This window comes from Melanotaenia boesemani, chromosome 23, assembly GCF_017639745.1.
Source record: "Melanotaenia boesemani isolate fMelBoe1 chromosome 23, fMelBoe1.pri, whole genome shotgun sequence".
Lineage (NCBI taxonomy): Eukaryota > Metazoa > Chordata > Actinopteri > Atheriniformes > Melanotaeniidae > Melanotaenia > Melanotaenia boesemani.
The window spans coordinates 26,194,273-26,220,565 of NC_055704.1; the positions used below are offsets into that span (position 1 = coordinate 26,194,273).

The following is a 26,293-nucleotide window of genomic DNA, read 5'->3' on the forward strand; positions in this document are numbered from 1 at the left end:
GGAGAGCGATAACACCGCCTGCACAGAGGCAGCTCAGATGATGGGTAATGACAAGAGCAGAAAGAAGAGAAGTTTCGTACCGGAGGATTTTAAAGATAACCTTACAGGCGCTAGCCTTCTATGAGACCGAACGTGTATTTTTCAAACCATATGACCAGCTGTGTCAGGTTTCTATCACTTTAGCTCAGTAAGAAGTTAAACAACTGCTTTATTTGACATATTTAGTTATTTTGATAGTGAGAACTATTCTAGATTGAAGCCAACCCCCCTCACCCCGACAATGCACTGACTGCATGAATACCACAAACAGGTTTTGCTTGAAATTAAATGAAAAAGATGTAGCGGCACAAACGTGACGCGGAGGTCCAACGTTGTTGTTGTGCTTTTTGTGGGTTAAGCAGGGTCTGAGTGCAAGATGATCATCTACTCCCAAAAGATTCCACTTCCAGTTTATACTGACGGAACTCGCCTTGCGTTGTCAGAAAATTTCACCTGGAGGCCGTTGTCAAATTTTTGTGGTTTTATCCACCTAAAACTCTGTTACCGTGGAAACGAGAGGCCAAAACACAGCAAAACTTTTTGCGTTTTACTATCTCAGCATTGTGGTGTAAACAGGGCCCCCTGTAGTTCAACACTTACATCCTGCCCATGCACAGGCAGACAATACTCCAAAGCCACACACACTGAAGATTCTTCTCAGACTCAGACACACACACACACACACACACACACAGATCTCCATCCATGCACTAGGATGCACTTTATCCACACTGTAAATATTACTGTCTGCTATGAATTCTTTCTCATTTTTTGGAAATATAGAGGTGTTCTGACATCTTTTATATATTTGATATCTTTTGTTTTTACTTATTTGTGTGTGCCTGTTATTTCTATTTACTTATGTGTGCTCAAGTTAAGAGACTCCTCAAAATTTTGTTGCGCTTGCATAATGACAATAAAGATCTTGAATCTTGAATTTGTAAAAGGATTAATAATACGTTGGTGAAGCGTTCGCCAAGAACAGGTTTTTGTGCAAGTCTGATCTCCTTGACATGTTTTTCTGGCACAATCTTCTAAGCATTTTTCATGCTTATCATGTTAAAGAATTATGCAAACATGTCTCTTAAAGCTTTCTAAAGGCCTTTCTACTTTCCAAGAAAATTCTTGCAACTAGAACTCAGATTTAACGTTCACCTTAAATATGCCTCCATAGAAACAGTTCTATTAGTTAATCAAGCTATTTACATGTTTTTTTTAATATAAATAAATTATGTTGCTAGGTTTTTAATGCAAAATGATCTTATTTGATTAATTTGACTTTATCTACTTATTTATGTGGAAACAGAGAAAATGAAGATATCTGCAGCCTGCGCTGTTGCTTATATAGAGATGAGGGAACTTAACCGGCATTGAATACATTCAGTTAACAAGGAGATCTGAGCAACACTTTGCAGGTTTTTGTTTAATTTGCGTCGTTCATGTGGGGAACAATCAAATAAAATAAATAAAACAGGATGAAAATGACAGCTCACTTCACAGACGTATGAATGTGTGTAACTGCGGTAATTTTTACTTCATTCTGCCGGTCAGATTAATTGTCTGTCCATGCGGTATGATATTTACAAGCCATTAAGCTCTGAAGATGTGTCAGATGCCAAATAGGCACAGACATGCATTACATTTGATGTTTTATAGACGGCCTGTAAACTGAAATGATCACCTTAGCACCGCTTTGTTCCCATCAAACGGTCGTAAATCTTTACGGTTTGGTTTTAACTTGTATTCTGTACATAAGGAGCTCGTCCCCTCGAGAACAGTTAGAACTTTTTCGCATTAATAAAGTCATTTATCATCCATATACTCAGGAAAGCATGCTGTACAGTATCTTTGCTGCACTTTATTCTGTCTTCAAGGACTTTTCTCTGTAATGGTTGTGATTCAGGGTGAATCCTCTCAAGGATTCGTTATAAATGAAGCCAAGGTTCAGGCCAGTGCGTTCAGGTTTCCCTGATTGTTAACATGTGGCCTTTCAGCCCTGATTTTGGACAAAGCAAGAGAGGCAAAGAAACGTGGAGATGACATGAAAGGACTAAACACCCTGTGATGGCTGCTGGACTGCATGTCCCAGCTCATCTGCAGTAGTAAGACATTTTTCAGCCCGGCCGTGGTTTTGAATCGTTTAGATCTTCGTGTTAATGGTACGTTCGAAATGGCATCTAATTATCTTTGTTTTTCACACATTTATCTTCGTCATATCAGCAAGACCATGTGCACGATGTTGCACAGAGGATGTCTTGTTTAGTTTATTGTGGCTATTACAAATGTTGGACAGGGATTAAATCATCAATGCTGCAAAGCCCGCCCTCCCTGTCCGCTGTAATCTTTGCAAATCCCTCCACTTGTGTGATGAATGTTCCTAACGTGGTGGCTCACTTGCACCGAACCGCTCTGCTTCTCGGTTGGTTATCAGCCAAGCTAAAATTGCCATTCTTATCTGCCACCTGGACTTTGATTTACTCGTGTTCTTTGGCTTTCAGCTCTATATGTTAACATCTTTGCAGCAGGGGTGTGTTTTCTTCTGCAAGAATTGGTCTTATTTCAGGCAACTTATACAGCAGAACATGGTGGTTTCTTCTTGGATAACATCACGGATTAACAGTGAAAAGCTGGTTTCAGGTATATGTTATGTGACTTTATTGGCTGTTGTTTTAATTAATGCCACTTTCCATTTTCCAAGATTTCTAAGTGAGGCACACTTCCAAAAGTACCGAGTTTACTAATTAATAAGCCGAAGGAACTGAAACATATCAAGACAGATTGTGAAAAAGTAGTTGTTTGCTATCCAAGATTGTTTGATTTTATTTAAATATTGATGTTACAGGTAAAAAGAAGATGAGAATATCTCAGTTAGCTCTCAAGCTGTTGTAAGCCTTTCATGTGTCATTTTTATAATGAAAACATAAGATAAGATATGGTCATCTTGTAAGGAACATTAACAGAAGTACCAGCAAAACAGAAATCATGGCCATGTTTGTAGAAAGTTAAAATTGACATTATGTCTGAGCAGCAGCTTACAGACGTCTCTGTATAATTTGTTGTGATGTTTGTTTGCTCAACTTGTCGTGAGGACTTTGCAGCATTGCCTCCATGTGGGTGTGTCCACAGCTTTTGCTTTTCCATGCTCATCTGATTGGTATGCAGAATATTTCCAAACAGCAAATCTTTTTCACACTTTAAACCAAAACTGGCCTCGAGGACCTCAAGCTGCTTTCAGCTGCTGCCATGTGTACCTCGTGTAGACAATGAGTCCATGAGGTAGCGGCTGTAGGGGGAGGCGCTGCCCGCTGCAGTGTCCTCTCCATGAACCAGTAGATGCTAAAGTGGCATTTAATTAGCAATACCCGTATTAACTGACATCTAACTCGATAATAAATTTTAGTGACACAGATCTGGAAATAAGTAAAGGTTTATCTGGATCTCTGATCGGAGCAAACACAAAGAGCAACTTAGGCAGAGAGCTGTTACCACTGGGTAATCCGGCGATGACTGGAAGGCTGAGCTGGTCTAAAATACTCGCTGCTCGATTGCAGAGTAAGGTGCAGGTGAAGATCCTGGTTGCCGGGGAAACGGGCACGCCCACCATTGCCACACACCAGAGCCGGATTCACTCCGGATTTCAGATACTACTCAAGGCCCTATTCAGAGAGTATCCTAACACTCCAGATATCCTGTCAGGATATTTAAAGACTATACTCAAGCAAAATCTGTTGTTTTCTGACGCGGGTATATCCTCATATCTGAGGTCAGAACTTAATGCTTGTACAATAAATTCCACATACTAAATGTTGTTTGTTATTCTCTTTTAAAAGGTGGTAGAAAACAAGTGCATAGCTAACTCATTTTAACAAGTCACTAAAATATGACCAAAAAAGGGACATAATATAAAGTATCTTGAGCCAGTATAACTGTAAGTAAGGTAAATATCAACCACCCAGGACATGCATCAGAAATGGTCCCGATTCTTCTAAGACTTGGAAAATAGATCCTACGTATTGCAGGATTCTGGCCCTATTCAGTATATTGATCTCACATATGTCCAGACATGACCTATATTCAGAACAAGTATGTGACAAAAATAAGACGCATTTGGTATCTGGACACAATATATGTCCTCATGCAGTATCTTCTGTCTGTACATCACCTGATATTCCACCCTTCAGAAATGGTTCGGATTCAAGGAAGAATCCCCTGCCAACATGTATGAATTCTGGCCCTTTTTACTCAATGACAACCAAGTAAATTGATTCCACTTTGTGGTGATAATAAGACATTACCACCAGGTTGTCGCTGAAAGGAGACCGACACATCGAGGCGATAATTACGGGGCTCTTCAGCTCTGGCCCTCGAGGGCCACGTGTTGCAGTAGCATCAGTTTCCCTTGAGGACATTGTAGATGTTTCCCTGATAACATGCCTGAGTCAAATTAATGGGTTATTGTGCAGAACCTGACAACAAACTGTTGGATCCATTCAATTAAAGTATGTTGGAGCAGGGAAACGTCTACAACCTGCAGGGCAGTGGTCCTTGAGGACCGGAGTTAAAGAGCCCTGCATTATCCCGATTCTTACAGTTAAATTAATATTTAAAAGTCAAATAAATCATTACCCATCTTTAATATCTTACATCGTAGTTTTCCTGGATTCTGCCTCCAGGCAGGAGATTACGTTGTTGGCAGTGTGAATCAAAACTACCACAAACACAACGATTCAAAGTCACTGGAAATATGCTGTCTACTGTATTTGATTCTGTCATATTTCCTTCTATATTCCAATGTTTGCTGTTACTTTTTAATTAAGAGACAAAAGCTGAGCATAAGAACTTGAGCACAAAACAAAGAAACTTGCAACCAAGTTTACTGCTAATAGAATATAAATAAAAGCCTTGTAAGTTGAAAAACAGCTTAAGATTTAAAGGAATATTTGATAATGAAAGTAATCATTAGTTGCAGCCCCAACACAAAACGGTAATCCTATTTTGCGACTAAGCTGGAGTACGAGGACACGCTCGTCAGCCATGTGAATCATCCACAGCCCAGAGCCTGCTGCTGCTGCTGTCACTGAAAAAAGGTGGTGTTTGAGCATTTTTATGCCATGTGTAATAAATGATGAATGGTCTGACATTTCACTGTACGCTTGTTTGTGTGTTTCCCAGAGATATGCAGCTTTACAACGTGCATGAATGCCTGATGTTATTGGGACAAAACGAGAAGAGTGTGACAGGACATTACATGTGGAAAACAGAGAGAATGCATTCTCACTGGATAATAAAACACTCACCCTCCCTCCTCCCTGACCTTTTTAACACAGGCGCTGCAGCACCATGCTTTGCAGTAGCATCAATTTATCACAGAAGCATACACACTGGAGCTGAATGTGTCAAGTTGAGGACAGAGGGTTGTCTCTGCAATGCTTTCTTTTTGTGCTAGCATCACTTTCCTCTACTCAAATAAGGCTTCTTGAAATGATGTCTTCTTTATGTTGACTCTGCACCCACAAACACATTAAAAGTTTGTGCAGATCTCATATGTGGAAGACAAGCTTGTATCTCGTCTGCAGAGCACAAGGTTGACAGTATGAAGCTGGTATAACCTTCCAGACAAGCTGCAGCTGCTGAACCACTATTTGTAGAAACGGTTTGATTTTATCTGACATAAAAGCATTACACACAGAAACAAACTTTTAAGATGTGCAGAACCTCAGCTGAGATAAAGAAAAGGGTACAAAAGTGTAAATATAGGAAAATAAGAATAAAGCCATATGTATGAGGCAGACTATTTCTGCATAGTAAGTTACTTGAAGGAGATGGCAGCTGTTCAGATAAGTGGAGATTTGTTTCTTCGCCTTTCTGGAAACAACTTTGTTCTCTTCAAAGCCACATTTTATTAATAAAAACCATCATTGTGCCGCAGTCACAGAGCAGAGTCTCTGGCTACGGCTGCCCCAGCTGGCATTTCAGATCCAGATTAACCCCCCAAAAAATCCAAATTATGTTTAAGAACACAACAAGCAGGCAAATCAGCAAATCCCTCATTCTGCGAGGGAGAAATTATGCTTATAGTGGCTTTATGTACTGATAGCACTGCTTCAGTTCACCAACACAAACACCGATGCTTAGCTGCTACCTGGAATTTACATTCACATAAACAAACTGTTCCTTCGATGTGTTTTGTTCTGGATCAGGAGAAAGACGTGAAACATTATCTGCTGCTCTGCAAGCTTAAGATATAACAGAAGGAAGATTTACCTTCTGAGAGAGTTGACTACATTTTCTTCTGCCTCTGGTTCGGTGAGTCTTGGTCAGACCGAGATGAAACCAGCTGTGGAATCGGTGAGATGAGAGCTTTCAGTAGAGGAATCGTTTGTTCGTGTTCATGCCGTCGGGTGGACACAGGGAGAACTTGTGAAAGCATGCCATGTAGTTATTGTTATTTCAAAGTCAGGAACAAGCGTATTATTACATCTGAATATACTAATATAATAGTATAATAATAACATCTGTACTTTCCCACTTACTGATTGTGCGCCATCTTTTAATATAAAGTGACAGAAACTATCATGATCTCTGGGTTTTGATTAAGTAGTTTGTTGTTCTGTAGGTTTTCTTTGTCACGCTCCATCTGGTTTCCTGTTTTTTGGAGATCTTTCTCTTGTGGATTCTGTTTTGTTTTGTTTCCTGTTCATTAGTTCACCTGGTTTGATTTGTTCATCATTCATCCCGTGTATACCCCTTGGTTCACCTTGTCAGTCCATTGCAGTCTTCATGTCTTGTTTAACCCTCTTCTAGTCTTCAAGGTTATTTTTTTTCTTATAAAAACCTTTATTCTGCATCTGTCTGCCTCCTGCCTCGAAAGCCTGCACTTGGGTCCTCACATCCACCTGAACCCTGACACCTGACACAATCCTGCGTAGAGGAGCCCCTCTGAGCTGAGCTAGCTTGTTGCTTCTGCTAAAGGTGTAAACTGAAGTAACAGTTGAGCATTTCTGCATAGCGAAACAAAACTTTGTAAGTTTTGCACATCCCTAGTATACACCCTACAAATTCAGCATCTCTGTCCAATCTGAGCTCTCTAACACACCCCCTAATGGAAGTGCAGCTACTGCATGGTTGATTTCTGTCCTTTTGGCCCTGGTTACTGTTTACACACATACATGGAAAGAAGCAGAGAGAATTCCATAAAAAGACTAAAATCCAAGTGAAAAGAAAAAAAGAGGAACCAAAAGCAAACATGAATGTTAATCAGTTTATTGCTTGTAGTAATAGTAAAAGGCAGTTTGTAAGTTTAGTTAAATATCTGTGGGTCCCTGTGAAGTGGCTTTTTTATCGTATCCAGTTTAGAGGTGGTGGATTTGTCCTGCAGGAGTTCACAGAGATCAAATGTGCTTATTGGCCTCTAGGAGGCCAGTAAATTGTCAGGCTGTAATTTTCACTCTCAGATTTATAACTTGGCCTGAAGGGGCCTTTACCGCTCAAAGACGACCCTTCGTCACTTTGCCAGCTAAAGGTTATTGTAAATCACACACGTCTCCTTCAGCTTCCACACACACCTGTTTCTACACACAGCCTTACTGCTGCTTTTAGCTCTGCTGTCGTTCTCCTGAGAATCCCACCTACCGACGAGTCTACCCACTGTCAGGATGCAGCACCACAACAAACCGTCCCAGATTCATCTTTGTTTATTCCGCCTACGTTTGTTTGTCTCTGCACTGTATAAAAACTATGAATTATCTAAGTGAGAGATTTCAGCGGTTTCTCTTAATTTGTGCCTTTATGTTGGTTTGCTGGGATTAAATCCTGCCTGGTTCATTGTGTAGGGTCATTGTCTTCTAAGAGGTCCATTAGGTTTTATGTGGACTTGTAAATAGTTTTTTCAGGATAAATATGTTGTGTCAGATAAACATGCTTGAAGTTTTTATGAGCTTCTAAATCTTTACTGCCTGCTCTTTCAAGTTGTGATGGTTTTTACAACCCTCATGTTTCCCTTTACAGAATAAATGGACGAGTCCTTGAATATTGTCTTTTAGGCCTTTTACGTCATTTCTGAAGATGCTATAAAACAGCAAAAATGTCAGCCGAGCAAGTGGACATCCTCGGTGTTGCTTTTTCTTTTCACAGCGACAGATGAAAAGCTAAGTCGTGATTCTTGAGGGAGACTCACTGATAAAAGCCGGCTGGATGCTGTTGCAGCATGTGTCTCTTACCTTTATCTCACCTGCATGTCTCCATGAAGACGCAGCAGTGCTCGCTCAGCACAGATAACCTTCTTGAATATTTAAAGCTGAGGAAATGAGCCTGCTGCTGAGCTTTTTCTCGTGCAGCCGCTGCTCCTCAAGGTCTCTGTGGCTCCCGAGTGTCCGATCGAGCCTTTCAGACCAGCCTGTCTTATCTGTAACGCCAAAATTCAGAATAAGAGTTGTCGTTTCGATCTTCACATGCTGCTCAAAGCTTTGGAAGATCCTTTTTGAATGACCAGTTTCTGTTTCTGAAAGTCCACCAAGGACATGTTGTCCAGTTTGCCTCTAAAATATCTCATTTTAAAAAGTGAAGGATTTCCGTATTTTTCTCTCATTGGCCGAGACATTTGCTATTTGTCTTCTTCAAGGTTTTGTTTCCAGTTCATTAGGCTTTTGTTTGTTACAGCCATGAGTAACATAGCATACCACCAACTGAAAACACCAGGACCGAACCTGCAGCAGCTCCGTCACCTGGCTTTTCCCCATGCATCTGATGGGTGTGAGACTGAGATCCTGCAATGTTGAAAAACGTAAAAATGTTTAATGGGCACGGCGTGGGCATTACTGGTGTCAGAAAGGCAGCATAGTGGCAGCAGGTGGAGACGCTGGCAGCCACGCCAGAGGCATCGGATGTTGCGGCTGGATATCTAAGTCCTTAGAGCATCCGTCTGCCATGCGGGAGACCGAAGTTTGAATCCCACAGGGGTGAACAGTAACACCTTCCAGTCGGGGCCTTCAGCAAGACGCTGCCGCCCACAGTAGATCGTTCTGGAAAAAAGCTGCTAGATGACAGTAATGATGGCGATAATGTAGTCGTTGGTTTTAATGTATAAAATAAATATGTACAGATACATCTGAGATTGTCGCAGTTTATTTAGTGTTAAATAATATTTATTTCTAGTTGCGGGTGATCCGGCTGGGTGGGCGGGGCTCCAGCTGTGGGTGGAGAGGGTGAGGCCAGAGACTCCACCCAGCACCGCAGCAGCCGGGTCCTCAGAGGACGTCCTGCAGGTGCAGATGGAACCATCACTGCTATTAACCAGGTGGACAAGGATGCAGGAAATGGAGATGGAAACTGGGACAACAATTACAAAAGGCTTGTGTAAGAAGAAATAAATAAATAAAGGAAATCCACCTCTTGTGTGTTTCATAAGCGTTGCATAACTTCTAGACCTCCAGTCTGTCCCACTCTGCTGGACCTCAGAATAAATGACCAAAGCTTCCTTTGCTCATCTTCTTTTACTGACTAGTAAATGTTGTCAGCAGACTCTCCACCTCATCATTTCCTTGATTTTATTCTGGACCGTTGGTATCGCAGTTTCCCCTTTTTCCCAGATTTTGTGCGTATGCCTGGGTCAGAGTTTGTGTGGAGGTAGGAACATTCTCCTGCCAACTTTGATTTTTATAAATCCTAAAAGTTGACTATATTTGGTGTATGCTGGTTTTTGTACCTTTAGAAATGAGGCCCCTGATCTTCTCAGGTCTGGCATGATGCTTATGGAGGACTCTCCTGAGACCACTGTTGGAGGACTTCCATCAGTTCGGAGGACGTTATTGTTGCTCTCGTTTTGGTGGACACGTCAGCAAAAACAATAATGAACATAAAATAACTGCATTTCATTTGAACCTCTACGACAATCCATTGTACCATCAAGCTAATTGGACTTTATATATAAGATTGGTAAAAAATGATTTTCAACCTTCAAGGTCATCACACAGTTGAAGGTTTTTATTTGCACTGCAGTCATATTAATGTTTAGCCCATTTAAGCACAGCATCGGTCTCCAGCCTGGGTGGACTTTTGGCATCTGTGGGAGATGCATTGTTGGCTCATCTCATAGTTTATTTATAACCACACCGTCCTGTCCTTTCTTTCCATAACGTACTGTAAATATACCTCCCTGTTAAATATTAAAGACCTGTTGTAAAGCTTTATGATACTTGTGTAATATTTGAGAGGACAAATATTACATTAATGTCTGTGTTTGTGCTTATTGCTCATCTCTGGGTACTTTCCCAGAGCATTTTTAGTTTTATGAATTTAACAAAGAGCTCCACTTGTAGTTTGATAGTTTTTCCATGAAAGTTTTCCATCTTGTCTTCATGTCTTCCCTGGAACAGCGTCTAAAGGTTATACCCTAAACTCTTCATGACTCATCATTTGTCACAGGTGTCAGGCAACATCTCAGTACCTACTTCTGCTCACACATTTGGCTCGGCTGCAGGAAATAATCCTCGTCGTTGTTGCATGGATCAGCTGCTGCTCCACATTTCAGTCTGTGAATCAGCGTGCCATCAATCACACCAGCATGCACAGTTGCTAGGGTTTGTTTTTAGCCCAGGAGCCTTCAGAAGCACACTTTCATTTAACAGTAGTGAAGAAAAAAAGGAAAAGGAATCTGCTGATGTAATTTAGACCCACAGTCTCCCATTGGGGAGGCAGCCTTGCTCACCATCCTCACACAGATTTATACTTGCACACACACTTTGCTTGACATGCTGCAGTGCTTGCACTTTGCACAGGTAATGAGGAGTAAGGAAGACGTGAGGAAGAAGAGGTGGTAGGGTATAGTGTTCCACTGGGTCATGAGTAAAATAGTGAGGGAGAGTGATGAAAAAAAAACATGGCTTATCCAAGTGGAATTTCATTCTTTTGAGCTACACTTTATGAAAACCTGTGATTATAGCTAACAGTGTGATCTGCAGACTCATTTTTCTCATTTTTTTAAATGAACCAAATTCACAGCTCTGCTTTAGTTAGGAAACTCCGCCACTGCTCACTGCTGGGCAGACTAACTACATCCAGGAATGTCAGGATTGCTCTCATCATTCCTTCAGCAACTCGCCCAACATCACAAAGGTCCCATCAGACTCTGGGGGGGGGGGTTAACAACAGCAGAGGTGAAAGTCCTCTTCACTGATGCACTCACCGTCCTCTGTCACGCAAGCCCCAGCATCTCCACCTTTTATTTATACGCTACGTCTCCTTTCTGTCCCTCTGCACAGAAATGTGCCCCCACCTCCTTTTTCCTTCATTCCATTTTCATGTTTTCTGTGAGAGTAACGCCTGTAGGCAGCGTGTCCTGGGAATAAGGATTCTCCAGGTTGTTTTCCTTGTGAGAGTGAGCTAAATAAACACCGGCGAATGGAAATATTCCATTTGCTTTTTCATCGTTGTGAATTATTCAGCTGGTGAAGTATACTGTGAGCAGCTCTGGTTAAACATGTTTTATGTTTCTTTCATTTGGAATGCGTTGCTCTGATTTTGATGTTTGCAGCAACTTGTAGATACAGTGTGTTTACTAACAGACAGCTAATGCCTGATAGGTTGTATTGTAAAGTAAAAGTGGAGAACTCATTACATAATGGTTTGTGATTAGCTGTTTTTCTGTTACTATTCCCTCCTGCTTATATTTGGTTGGTTGGCAGCACATTCAGATCCATCGAAGCGTGATGATGAAGTGTTCCTAGTGTTTGCATCAGTTAGAGCATCTTTCCACACGATGGGAAGATAATTCAACTGATTAAGTTGTGCAGTCGTGTCTTGAAGCCAAAACACTGTTGAATGTTGTTTCAGCGGAGCTCCTAATCTGTCAGACGTCCTGACAGCATGGCCTTTGGAAAGAGGCAACATTTCCTCCTCCCTCTGAGGGTCAGTGTGCTGCCTCTAACTCGCTTCTGAGATGGCTGGTTTAATGATGAGCTACAGAGATCATATACTGCAGTCTGTTGCTGAGGAAGCTGATGCTTATGGAGGACCAGCAGGGAATTCTCAGGTTGGATAGGCACTAGCACAAATTGTGCCATTTGCACAAGCATTTATGACTTTTTTTGTTTGTTTTCCTAAGGAGGAGGTGACTGTGACTAGCTTCATTCCTTTGGGAGAGTGATTTATGAGCTCTAATCTTCTTCTTGTGGCTGACCTGCTGAAAACAGTAACAAGGTTTAAGACTGCAGAGGCTAAGAGGTGCTACACTACAGCTTCATTAAAATGTGATCCCCATGATGGATTTGAGTAGCATGAAATTGTTATGATCACTTTTGGGAATTTGGATTATCTCTGATGCAAAGTAATAATTAAAAAATACTGCAGCTCGTTGTCTTAATTATTCTTCCCCCTGTTCTGTTGATATATTGTAGGTCAGCTCTCTGCAGAGATGACTTTGTTACTGTGCCATCTAGCCCATGTACAGTTGCTATGGCAACAGCTAAATCCTTCTTGACCTTAGCTTCCTCCATAGATAAAGAAGTCATTAACTGAGCAGCCTTACTGTAGATATAATATAACTGACAGTTAATCCCTTCTCGACTTTTATGGACTGACACTAAATTTAAATTTATTATTATTTTTTTTCTTGGTGTAAATAGTGAAAAATAGCTGCTCTGTGGCCTGAAATACAGTTTTTTAGGTGGTTTTGCAGTGTAAATGTGGATAGATTAAAGTTAAGAAGGAATATTAATAATATGTCTTTCCTCATCTTTTCTGTTTAAGTCGGCATAAAAATAGTTAAAACGTTTTCTGAAGTAAGCTAACTAATATAAAATAAGCTGTTATTAGTAGTATTATCATTAATAATTATAATTAATTATAATAATAATACTGGTAAAAAATCAATAATAATAATAGAAACAACAATAATAATATTAATATTGTTATTATTATTAATAATAATAATAATAATAATAATAATGGAGGATGAGGAAATACTTTCTACAGCTGAAGGTCTGATATCCATCCTACCATGAAATATTTAGGAGGCGCCAGCGACTTGTATGGGTTTGATTTTGCCGCTGTATGTATGTACGATGTAAATGTCTTGGGAAGCTAAATCAGGTAGCAGCATCTTCGTCAGTTGGCAGCTTTGGAGGTTTGTGAACCAGGATTTTGGAAAATCATTCGGGTGTTGAGCACCAACAAAATGTGGCTGTCTGACCCGAGCACCCGACCGAGAACTCTGCTCGCGCCGTCCTTGATGTTGTTGTTACACAGGAGCAACAAAAGAAAAGAAAAATCAGATGTTGGATGGAGGACTGTTAATTTTCATGTCTGACTATTATGAAAATTACATTAGGTGAGACTTGTATTGTACAGAAGATTCTGGATATAAATGAAACCATAATTAAATTCTCCCAGAATAAAGATGTTAAATTAGTTTATTTTAATGTGCGGGGATGAAACATCAAAACCTCAGAACTTCTACCTGCCACCTCACAGAATCTTCACTCATGATCGTTCTGCAGCAAAGTTATGATGTTTTCCTGGACTGGTGTTCACTCTTAGTATAAATACACATGTAAGGCATAATTTAATAAAAAACTCTACTCTGAAGGTTTCACAGCATGGTTTCAGATCCAAATCTTGCTCTATTCTGATAGTTTACATTTGAGAAATCTTGTTAATCACAGATTAAATTGTGAAACTTCACCATTTCACCACTGAAGTCCCTGCAGTCCGTCTGCAACACGAAGTTATTGTCCATGACTCCTGACGGACTAATAATGGACAGATTCGGTGCTGTAGATCAGTCATGTTTTCACCCTTTTTCTGTGGGGTAACGTGTGTTTTTGCTGGTTTGACAGGGAAAAGGAAATGAAAATCAAATGAAAACCTGTGTTTGTTAACTTAGCCATAAATCCTTCACTTCCTAAATCAGACTGTTTCCAGTCATGGAACAATATTTTAAATTAGAGCAATAAAACTGAATTCATAGATTGTTGCATAGACTTTAGTAATAAACATGACCACACCTCTGCACAGACATGTGACCAGAGAGAGCATTTCTGTGTGAAACCTTTCAGCCTGCTGAACATTATTCTGTGTGTAGCACAAAAATCCACACAGAGAACAAACGATAGAGAGATGAGCCATGCTGAATGATCTTCACATCCACTAACGATGAAAACAGTCAGAGGGATTCTCCGGGGACAGACTCACAGCTACACACTTCTAGAGACACAATATATTTTGTATGAGTTTATGCGTTTTTGTTAGGAATATTTTGCAAAGCATACCTTTTAAATTTTTTATGATGAACTTGTTGTGAACTGAGTTGAAACTCTGGCAGATTCAGGCTGTTACAGTATGTGGCTTGGGAAAGCTTCCGCACGCTTCCCAAGAGCTTAAAGAGGTTACTGGGGAAAGAGGTCCCGGCATCTTCTTAGACTCATTTCAGTAACAGGAAACAAGCTCCCTGGTCACTTTATTAGGTCTGTCTTGCCTTCATTCCTGGTCTGATAGATAAAGCAGGTGGTGGAAACCTTCCTCAGAGGTTTTCTCCATGTTAACATGACAGCATCACACAGTTGCTGCAGGTTTGTCGGCTGCATCCATGATGAGAATCTCCCGTTCCACCACATCCCAAAGCTGCTCTACTGGACTGAGATCTGGTGGCTGTGGAGGCCGTTGGAGTCCAGTGAACTCATGGTCATGTTCTAGAAAGCAGGTGGAGATGATCTGAGCTTTGTGACATGGTGCATTATCCTGCTGGAAGTAGCATCAGAAGATGCTCCACTGTGGTCATAAAGGGATGGACATGGTCAGCAACAACACTCAGGTAGGCTGTGCTGGTTAAACCAGGCCACGTTGGTACTAAGGGGCCCAAAGTGGGACAAGAAAATCTCCCCCCACCATTACACCAGCAGCAGCCTGAAGCGTTGATCCAAGGCAGGATGGATCCATGTCTTCATGATGTTTCCAGCAGATTCTGAGCCGAGCATCTGAATGTGGAGCTGAAATGGAGACTCATCAGACCAGCAACGTTTCCCCATCTTCTATTGTCCAGTGTTGGTGAGTGTGTGTGAATTGTAGCCTCAGTTTCCTGTTCTTAGCTGGCAGGAGGCACCCGGTGTGTCTTCTGCTGCTGTAGTCCATCTGCTTCAAGGCTGGACATGTTGTGTGTTCAGAGATGCTGTTCTGCAGATCTTTGGTAGGAACCAGTGCTGATTGGACTTCCTGTTGCCTTTCTATCATCTCCAACCAGTCTGCCTACTAGCTCCCACTTAGCCCAGCCTAATACCACCCCACCCGATTTGTAGGTGTTCCCATCAGGATTTTCCCGGGGCGAGTAGATGTTTATTTTTTGGCACCTACTCCATCGGGGGTCTGAAGGTGCAGAGCCTGGGGGAAAATCGTGACGTTTCAAGATAGCAGACCACTATTGGCCAGAATTTGAAGTCATGGGATTAGTCATGAGAGTGTCTCCCGACCCCGCCATCTTTAAAACCCCAAAGCTGCGACTATGGATAACAACACTGGCATTAAACCAAGCAGCATGTAATCATGAACTCGACGTCCTCCAATGTTGTTCCATGTGTGCCACCTTGCTAACACAACCCCGCCCACACTGAGCGTTGTCCTCTATTGTAATGGGAGCAGTCGAAACCGGGGTGGTGTCAGCTGGATTAAGGTAGGGCTAAGTGGGTACTAGTGGGAAAGGGCCATTAATGCACTGAGTTGCTGCCATGTGACTGGCTGATTAGATATTTGTGTAATTGAACAGGTGTACCTGATGAAGTGAATGGTGAATGTAGCTCGCTCTGTTAATAAGGGTGAAATCAGTTGAATTTTATTCTTTGTTTTTCATGTCACCATGGTTACTCATGTTGTCTCTTTGCCGCCATTTTTGTATGTAGCTAGAAAACTGCAGCCCATCCATGTTCAGAGGATCAGTTCCTGCTGTGCTCTGCACACTGTGCACTTCAATAGCTGCAGTCTTTTTTTCTAAAAATCAAACCCTGTGCCTGTCATGTTTTTTCTGTTTTTCCTCCAGAGATTGACCAAGTATTTCTTTCATTTCATACATTTTTTGTAGGATTACATGAAGCCATTCTAAATTAAGGCTACAGCACGAGGCACAGTGAGTCAGATGATTTTTTTGCACCTGCCTGATGTCACCTGCTTTTTTTAGATGGCGATGACAGCAACACAGACTTGAAGTAGCTCCAAGTGACAGCTCATCTCTCCTCTATCTGTGATTGTTGCAGACAATTATAGTCATAAACCCCCAACTGAGTCTTTGAATCAGAGAGTTTGGGGTTTGGGAGATGTGTAAGATAAAATGAGCTGATAAACTGTTTTCACCTTTCAACTGTTGTTGGTCCCACAAACAAGAAATCATTAAGTTGAAGTAAATGTTATTTTTCTTATCATCCAGTCAGCTCACAGTAAATGTAAAGTGATGCAATTCTGCTTTGTGCTGCGTTGCATCACCGCTCCTCCAGGCTGCTGCAGGGCTTTGTGTGATTCTGGACATGGCTCTAACCCATCTCTTCCTTTTCTGTTTGGTGTTGCACAGGAGTTTGCTGCACTGACCAAGGAGCTGAACGCCTGCAGGGAGCAGCTGCTGGAAAAGGAGGAGGAGATCTCTGAGCTCAAAGCTGAGAGGAACAACACCAGGGTAATTACACTCTCAGCATACAACTAGAAAACATTTAGTAAACAACTTTTTTAAACATGACAATAGTTCTGCACCATAACGTTCCAAAACACCATATTTTACATTTTTTCAACATTTAATATTTCCCCAAATTCAGCCTTGGTCCTTCATCCCAGCCGTTCCAGATGTGGCTCTACGGAGAACGGCTTGTTTCTGTGTCTGAACCTTTAAATGTTCCTGAGTGGAGCCTGGCCACGCCCCTCTCTGGGAGAGGATCCGGCTTTCGTTGGCGCCCGCTCGGTGATTTTAAAGAGCAGGCCGGGGGGGGCGGGTCAACGACAGTAGTTACTACCAGATGGTTATTTCCCTTCGTGAGGTCACAGAGGGAAAGATGTCAGACTCACCTGTTTAAGCACACATTCGTTTAAAAGTGGAGGAAGCAGGTGAGAGAGGAGACAAAACACAGGCTATGGGGACACATATGACTGTTAGAAAACCTTTAGAAAGTGAATTTTGCATAATATGGGACCTTTAAAGAAGTTTATTTCTTTGCTATCAAACATTCATCAACAAGTTTCTGTAACATTTAACAACTTACCCCAAATGTCCAAAAAAAAAAAAAAGTCCAAACTGTCTGCTGCAGACTACGATAAACAGCACTCTGTGGAAGCCATAGCTATCTACTGGGTATGGCTGCAAAGCTGCAGAAGCACTGAAGCAACCATGCACACTGTCTGTTTCCAATGCCAGGACATGCCTCATTAGCTATCTGCATTCTGCCTGAAAATCTTCCCACTTACCTCGCAGGGCCGGCCCCTCAGCAGCAGAACAAAGTCCAAATGGCACCGATGGCCTGCAGTGTCCAGTTCAAAGACACTGGGGAAGAAAGCAGGAAGGGAAAACATAAGTGAATCAGCTTGATTTTGTGGAGCTAAAGTCCTATATCTACAATAAAAAAAGAGAAAAAAAGATCCTTTTTAAAGCAGTTTCTGCTGTTGACAGATAAGACTGTTTTCCAGCTCTTTGCTGATTAAGTGTGGATGCACAGTCTGTCAGGGAGATGATTTTAGCAAAACACTTTCAGAAAAATCCAGAAGAAAGAGAAAAAAGGTGCAAAAAAGAAAGGACAAAAATAGTAAATTCATGCCTGTGCCTCATTATCACCTCCAACACTCAGAGCAGTCGCTAAGCAAACTTTAATTAAGATTAACTTTTTTGCACGCAGAGAGCGCAGACCTCAACCAAAGCCATTGTAATTTGTTTTTTGCCAATAATTGTGGGCATTATTTTTGAGTTAGAAGCTCTGATGGCAAAATGATCCCTATCACCCTGTAGGAAAGATTTCTTTAAAAAATTCCTGGACCCAGGCAGTGATCCATACCCCCAAAATCTGATCGCTTGTTTATTCCATTTCTGAGATTTCTTACAAATTTAATCAAAATCCGTACATAATCTTTTGAGTTGCTAACAGATAAACAAACCAACGCCACCAAACACACGACCTTGACCTTGGTGGAGACGAGGAGCTGGTGTGATGGCCATGGAGGAGCAAACTTGGAGTGGTGTGGAGACATGAGACAGAAAAATCAGGACAATGAAAACAGGATGAAAATATTTACCGACCAGGATTAGACTGCTGTGTGTTCTAACTCTGAGGCAGAGCAAACTCTTCCTGATTGATCCAGCAGTGTTTGTTTTTCCTGAGCGTGCAGGAATATCCAGACGTGACAGAGTTGAAAAGATGACAGTAGGTTTACGGTGTTTCGACTTTCTCCTGCACAGAACTTCTGCCTTCTGCAAAGTTTTTGATCACATTTTTGTCTTCAGCGTCTTAAAGAAGAAATGAGACCGAAATGCTTTACTTGAAGAATTGTTTTCTTTGTAGTTTCTCTTTAAAAGTCAGCTGACTTCTGCTCAGTTAGATGCTCTTGTGTAGTTTATTTATAGAATATATTTCCTACTGGGATACAGATTAAAGTGCTAGAAAACTGACAGCACCAAAACAAAGCAAGCAATATAAAAACAGATCAAGATCAGAGCAGAAACCTCTCACAGAAGTCACAAGATTATTATTTAACAATTAAATTCAAGTTAAGGGGCCAGCAAGGAAGAGAGATCAGTCTCACGGATCCTTTAACATCATGATCATGGCAGGCTGATTGGAGTATCTGTGTTAGTTCAACCAGGTTTTGCTGTCAGTCTTATTGAAAAGGAAAGCTTTCAGTCTAATCTTAAAACTATAGACAGCATTTACCTCCCGAATCGAAAGTGGGAGCCGGTTCTGTAGGAGAAAGACTCCAGGGACCATAAGCAAGCCGGAATTTTTAAAACAAAGTGCTGCTTTAGGAAATTATGGGACAGTAAAGGCCTTAAGACACGTTGAAGACGGATTATTGAAAGCTTTGTAAGAGAAGGATTTTAAAACAGTTAAGAATTTTACAGGTTGTCAGGATGTCTGTAACTTCAGCAACGTTTGTTTCATGTGCGTGTTTAAAAGATAAAGCCAAAATATTACACAGAGATTCCTTAGAGTTGTATTTAAAGACACGGTGATCCCATGAAGACTGACTATAACAATGAATAATATGTTACTGAGGCTTTAGGCATGGATACTGGAACTGTTTTGGGTAAATTTAATAGCAAATAATCAACTTCTCATCCAGACATTTATATCCATAATTAGGTCTCTAAATGGTTAACATCACCTGGCTTTGTAGATGGATACATCTGTTTATATCAGCATAATAATAAACTTATTCCATGTGTTCTGGTGGTGCTAAAATGTCCTGCATATGATGAACAAAACTGTTCCTAATACAGAATCATGTGTTGGCACCATGTCGGAATTTAAATCCCCCATCCATGGTTTTCACACCCCATATCATCACACTCAGCTTCACTGTATTTTATATGCAGTTATAGTGGTAGTCCTGTCCTCCCTGATCAAATATGCTGGACTAGGGATGCACTGATGCTAGGGCTGCTCGATTATGGGAAAAATGATAATCACGATTATTTTGATTGAAATTGAGATCTCGATAATTTAACACAATTATAGATAAGAGGTTTGGGGGTGGCATTTGAAGTGTTTACTGTGGTAATACAGACTAGTTTCTTTCCACCAGGTCGCCATAGCTATTGTTTGTCTCAGACCAGCAGCTTTGTTCCATCTGGTGTGATCTGGAAAAAAATAGTCTGGAGACATTTCGTTTTCACGTTGAAATCCGAGTCAATAAAATGTAGCGCGACATTTCTATATGGCTCTGGTGAGGCTTTACCACAGGTCCATAGCGGTGGCGAAACATCGGACTGTCACCACGTCTTTCACAACACCCTCACTACACTCATCATACAGGGCAGAGAGAGACAGTCCACTAACATGGTGGTGAGATGGCAGTGATGCCGTTTGTCCAAAGTGTTGATGAGTTTCTTAAATCCCGGATTGTTCATTGTGTTAAATGAGAAAAAAGTTCTGTTTGTTTATAACGTTTGTCTCTCTGTGACTCTGGGAGCTGGTGGATTATTTAGTTGCAACTCACAAAAATTGAACATTTTTCTATTTTTTTTTGTGTTGCATCGCAAGTCCCCGTGTGCACGTTTGTGTGCACGAACGCAACATTTTACATGCACGACTGTCGCCTGCCGCTTGGCTGGAGGAGGGCAGAGATTTTCACTTCCTCGCGCAAGTTTACATAGAAAATGATGGAGAAGGAGCGACGCCGCCTCCCGTGTGTCCAGGTGTCTGCAACTCGTTCTGAATAAAACTAAAGCGGTCGGGCTGGGGGAGGAGTCTGCAGCAGTGGGAGGAGTCTGCAGCAGTGGGAGGAGTCTGCAGCAGTGGGAGGAGTCTGCAGCAAAGCGTTGCAATGACAGCTGCGCTCGGTTTGAAAACAGCAAAAATAATCGGACCATTTCATTTTTATGATCGTTCAAAACCCAGATCGTAATTGCGGTTAAAATTCGATTAATTGCCCAGCCCTAACTGATGCCATTACCAGTAACTACAGCTGTCAAAATGAAGGGGTTCATGCAGAGACTCATCTGTGAAATTAACAAGTTATTTTTTTAAATATATAACACATAGCCAGTAAAGTTTTTACTCGTCCCTTATTAAAAATCTGAATTTGGCATTATCGATGTGAAAGAAGCGTGTAGCTGTGAACACAATCTGCCAAAAACCACATTTTCCTCCTTATTTGTTAAGATTCTGACTGTTTCCAGCTTTACATTTAGAGGACGACCCATTTATCATATTACACAACTCTGTCGTCACATCGGCCGCCCTGGTCCGCTCCTCACCATTAAACTCTAATGTACTGTGTTAGTAGCCATATTTGGTACGGACAAGTACTCAAATGTAAGTACTTGTACTGTATTTTTATTCATTATGATGCAGAGATGCAAATAAATCCAGCCAATAGATTCTGGTATTCACTGGTTTCCATTCAGTGTTTATTGTGAGGATTCCACTTAATATGTTTCCTGAAGAATTTGTTTGTGACTGTGTGTAAGAGGAAAACAATGTTTAATGAAATGAATGCTAGCTGCACTTGTGTGGTCTCCTTCAGTCACCAACCTGAACCAAGCTCAAAGGTGCAGGATGAATGTTCATATGGCTCCACTGCCTGCTGGCTATGTCTTCATCGTTGCACAGTTTGAAAAGCTGTTTTAAAACTGAAGCTCCTTTTAGTTACTCAGCAGTGGATGAAGAAGCTCACTTTCCAGAACATAGAATATAAACACATCTGCAAGAAACGGTTCAGTTTTACCTGTGCAGCAGAACCGGTATCGTCCCTCCACAGCTCGCTTGTTTACTTCCAGCTGTTGTACAGCGGCCTTCTCTACTCTGCCCACGTCTAGCTTCCTGTTTGCAGCTGACTTGACATGCCACCCAGCAACATAGATTAGTGTAATCCTTTTGTGCGTTGTCGCTGAAAGGATTGCACTTACCTTTGAGTAGAATTGAATGATTTTTTTTTACACTGTTCATACAGTCACAGTGAGGTGTTTCATATGAAAGAAACTTTCCAAAAGAATTTGGATTAATTGCACATCTATGCATATTTCAAACTTCACACATAACAGAATCTTTGTTTCTCTTAGTGCTGCAAGAGCCAGCTGTTTATTTTATGTCTTTCATCTATATGAAAACCCTCCATTATTTGAGGACCTTTTATGTCTTTCTTACCTTTTGAAATGTAGATCTTCAGTCTTTTTTCTCACAAGAAACACTTGACTTTTTTCTTTTCCAGCTACTTCTGGAGCATCTTGAGTGCCTGGTATCCAGACATGAGCGGTCACTTCGGATGACGGTGGTCAAGCGGCAGGCTCAGTCTCCCTCTGGAGTCTCAAGTGAGGTCGAAGTCCTCAAAGCACTCAAGTCCTTGTTTGAACACCACAAAGCCCTCGATGAGAAGGTGATGGCATTATTTACTCATGTTAAGGTGCTGGAGGTGTCCGGGTTAGAACCAGAAAAGTCTTGCAGACAACACGGCAGCCCACCACCGATTTATAATTACCCTGACGGGCTTCATGTACGAATATCCGAGCATTATTTTCGTATGAACCGTTAGTGACAGCAGCCCGTCCTGCTCAAGCTTTTAGCTTCCAAATGGCCCATTTATCAAGTTGAACGTGATTTATGAAGTTTTCTGCCTGTGTTACACAGCCACAGCCCCCTGACGCATGCTTCCTCACCTCTAAAAGCCTTCATTAAGTGCATGATTTTCAGGGTAGTAGAAGCTGTCCAGGGACCTGGCAGCAGTCCCAACTGGGATCCCCATTATCTTTTTTATCCAGGATTAACCTGTTCTACTAGATCTCTCTGACCATCACAGCTAAGATTAACCTGCTGGTACGTTCACAGGTGAAGAGTCTAAACCAGGGGTGTTCAACCTGTGGTTCTGGAGCAGAAAGTGGCTCTCTGGACCTTCCATATGGCTCTAAATATGGGGCTAAAAATGCTAAAAAACTAACTATGTTTTTAAATATAGATATAATAACAAATGCAGATTTTTAGCAATTTTTCAGTTTTTTTCATGGAATAATTGTATTGGATTTCCACAAGATAATGACCCTAAAAGTACAGAGGTTTGCAGAGGTTTTATGTTTTTCTTTATTTTAAAACCTAAAAATAGAAAAAAAAACGCGGTTCTTCAGAAATGGGAACAAATTTCCTGGCTCTTTAGATTGGAAAGGCTGCAGACCCCTGGTCTAGGAGGAGAATATCCTCTCAGCATCTCTACTTTAAAAGCAATAAGAGCCACAGTAATGTGTTATTGGATGGCTGAGGGATGAAAAGAGGGCAGCCCCTTCTGCTGCCTTTTGCTGTTAACTCCTGCTCACCTACACTGGAATTTAAACAGCAGCTGGTCGGAAATGTTTCATAACAGAAGGCATCTATTTGCATATGATAATGGATGGCTCTTATTTGTTTGTTTTAACTTCTAGGTAAGAGAGAGACTACGAGTGTCACTGGAGAGGGTGTCCGCCTTAGAGGAAGAGCTCACAGCAGCCAATCAGGAGGTAACAGCCTTCAAATGCATAAAAAATGATAAATACTGTAAAATTTTCAAATGTATTTGTTAGTTTCTGTTGTGATTGTGTAATAAGGCATCCTTACTAAATATGGATGATGATGTGAACACTACATACATAAACAGATGATGAGTTAAATTAAATCTTGTAAATATAAAACTGTACATTACAGCCAGGATATGTCATGTTTAACTGTAGCTATATGTATTACCTGTTGTCTTTCTTTGTGAAATATATACTAAACTTAATAATCTCATATAATATAATATAATATAATATAATATAATATAATATAAAAAGTATTCAGTTGGGATTTTGTGCAAAAAGTAAATAAAAACAGAACACAATGATTTCTAAATCATCAACCCACATTTTATTCCCAGTAGAAGATAAACATCACATCAGAAGATGAAACTGAGACATTTTACCATTTTAGGAAAAATGTGAGTTGATAGTGAATCTGATGGCAGCAGCATGTCTGGAAAAAGTAGTTCCAGGGTGATGTTCGGCATGGGGGAAAAAAGTAGTTACAGCTGGATTTCTGCTTCCATGATGCTCCAGATGTTGTGTACTGGTGAAAGGTCTGGACTGCAGGCAGGCCAGTTCAGCAGCCGGACTCTTCTCCTGTGAAGCCATGCTGCTGTGATGGATGCAGGATGTGGTTCAGCATCGTCTTGCTGAAATCTGCAAGGCCTTCCCTGAAAGAGACGTTGTCTGGATGGGAACAGATGTTGCTCTAAAACCTCCATGTACTTTTCAGCATTGATGGAGCTTCACAGATGTGGAAGCTGCCCACGCCATAGGCACTAATGCAGCCCCATCCCATCAGAGATGCAGCTTTTCACCTGTCCACTGATAACAAGCTGGATGCTCCCTCTCCTCTTTAGTCTGCAGGACACGCCGTCCATATATATATATATATATATATATATATATATATATATATAGTATATATATATATATATATATATATGTGTGTGTGTATATATATATATATATATATGTGTGTGTGTATATGTATATATATATATATGTGTGTATATATATGTATGTATACATATATATATATATGTATAAACATATATATATATATATATGTATATATACATATATGTATATATGTATATATATATGTATATACATATATATATATATATATGTATATATATATATATATATATATGTATATGTATAAACATATATATATATATATGTATATATACATATGTGTATATGTATATATATATATATGTATAAACATATATATATATATATGTATATATACATATATGTATATATGTATATATATATATATGTATAAACATATTATATATATATAATATATATATACTATATACTATATATATATATTATAGTATATATTAGATATATATATGATAATATATAATATATATATATATATATATATATATGCATATATTATATATGATAATTATATATATATAATATATAGCATAATGTTAATAAGTATATATATATATGCATATATGTATATACATATATGTATATGTATTAGTAGATAGGTAGATATGTATATGTTACTTATCTGTTACTAATTAACCGGATTAGTTGTCCAATGCTCCTCCAGCTGGTTTTGGTTTGTACCAGTTACTTTTCCAGCCTTTCATTGCTCCTGTTCCAGCTTTTTACAGACATGTTGCTGCCATCAGATTAGAAATGAGTTAATTTACCATGAAATAGTAAAATGTCTCAGTTCTAACATCTGCTGTTTATGTTCTGTTGAGAATAAAATGTGTGTTAATGAGATTTGTTAATCGCTGAATTCTGTTTTTATTTACATTTCATACAGTGTCCCAACTTACCTCCATGTTTGCAAGGAATTAAAAGGTGACACGATCACCCCTAACTGGAGAGAAGTGATTCTCTCTGTTACGGCCTCTTCATCATCATGTGGCAGCTGTTCTGAAGCTTGCACTCACACTGCGGATGGTCCTATTACAGCAGGGAAAACCCTCAGGTTGGCAATTTGCTACCTCTCAGACTTTCCAGACTGACACTCAGACCTACAATAAAACTCAGTATAAAGAAGAGAAGGGAAAAAGTTTGCAGCCATTTGGAGTGGGCAGAGGACAGATGGGAACTGGAGGGGTTGGAGAGGACAGGAAAAATAAGGAGGTTGTGTGTGGTGGTGTGTGTTAATGAGAGGAAAAGGGTGCACTTGGTCAAGTTTGCAGGTGTGGAGGGGAGAGTAACTGTAATGGTGTGTTTGGATGGTGAATAGATGTTGTATAAGTTGGCAGATAGGGGGGATTTGAAATGAATATAATGTGACAGACCACCAACTCCTATAACTGTCTGTCTTTTTTGAAAGCTGCCTTATAACGGAGCTGTTGCATCCCTGACAGATATTTAAGTAAAGGACGCAGCACTTTTGAGGAATTCTCTCACACATCACAGCCAAGGTTGGAAATGCTGTACAGGACATCTGTGAGGTCGTTCCTCATAAATGGCGAGCAACACTTGTCAGCCGAGGACAGATGAGTGATTAAACCTTGAGGCTGCAGGCTGATGGTCAAACCGGTGCTGCTGAATAGAAATATTCTCACTTCAGAGGCTCCGGGGAAGCATGAGCAAGCAAACTGGTAATTGATTAGGGAGGTCTGGTATGAGTCCCATTTCCCTGCAGCCTTTTTCTCAACGCCTGATGAAATCAGCAGCCTTTGACCTCATGCAGTCGCAGGTGTTTCAGTGTCCACACAATGATTTCTGTAAGTGATTGCAATTTGCTGCTATGAAACAAATAGTAATGAGGGTTGTGCTGGAATTAAACTAGATATAAATTGTTCAAATTCTAAAAAATAGTGGAGCATAATTGGCTGAAATGAGTAGCGACTCTCACCTGCAGGCAGTATTTTAGTTTTCAAGCTGGTCACTTGTTAAGTCACCAGGCCCTGCTTTATAATGCAATGCCCATACTATCAAAGTTACAAATATTGTGTACATGATAATATATGTTTCCTCAAACAAATGAAAAACAGTTAAAAGTAAGTGCCCCTCCCCTGCAGACACCGAGTGTCCTGCAGGCTTGAGTCGACATCTCCAATCACT

The 26,293-nt window shown here is 40.5% G+C and overlaps 1 protein-coding gene across 6 annotated transcripts in view; it reads left to right on the forward strand.

Annotated features, from left to right (window-relative positions):
* The window catches only part of ppfia2 (PTPRF interacting protein alpha 2), a 211,515-nt gene that overhangs the window by 142,319 nt on the left and 42,903 nt on the right, over nucleotides 1-26,293 (forward strand). For all 6 annotated transcript variants that reach the window (XM_041977029.1, XM_041977031.1, XM_041977032.1 and 3 more), the window contains 3 exons: nucleotides 16,586-16,687; nucleotides 21,919-22,083; nucleotides 23,117-23,191. In XM_041977029.1, coding sequence (XP_041832963.1) covers nucleotides 16,586-16,687; nucleotides 21,919-22,083; nucleotides 23,117-23,191 — 342 coding nt within the window. The remainder of the gene's footprint in view (nucleotides 1-16,585; nucleotides 16,688-21,918; nucleotides 22,084-23,116; nucleotides 23,192-26,293) is intronic.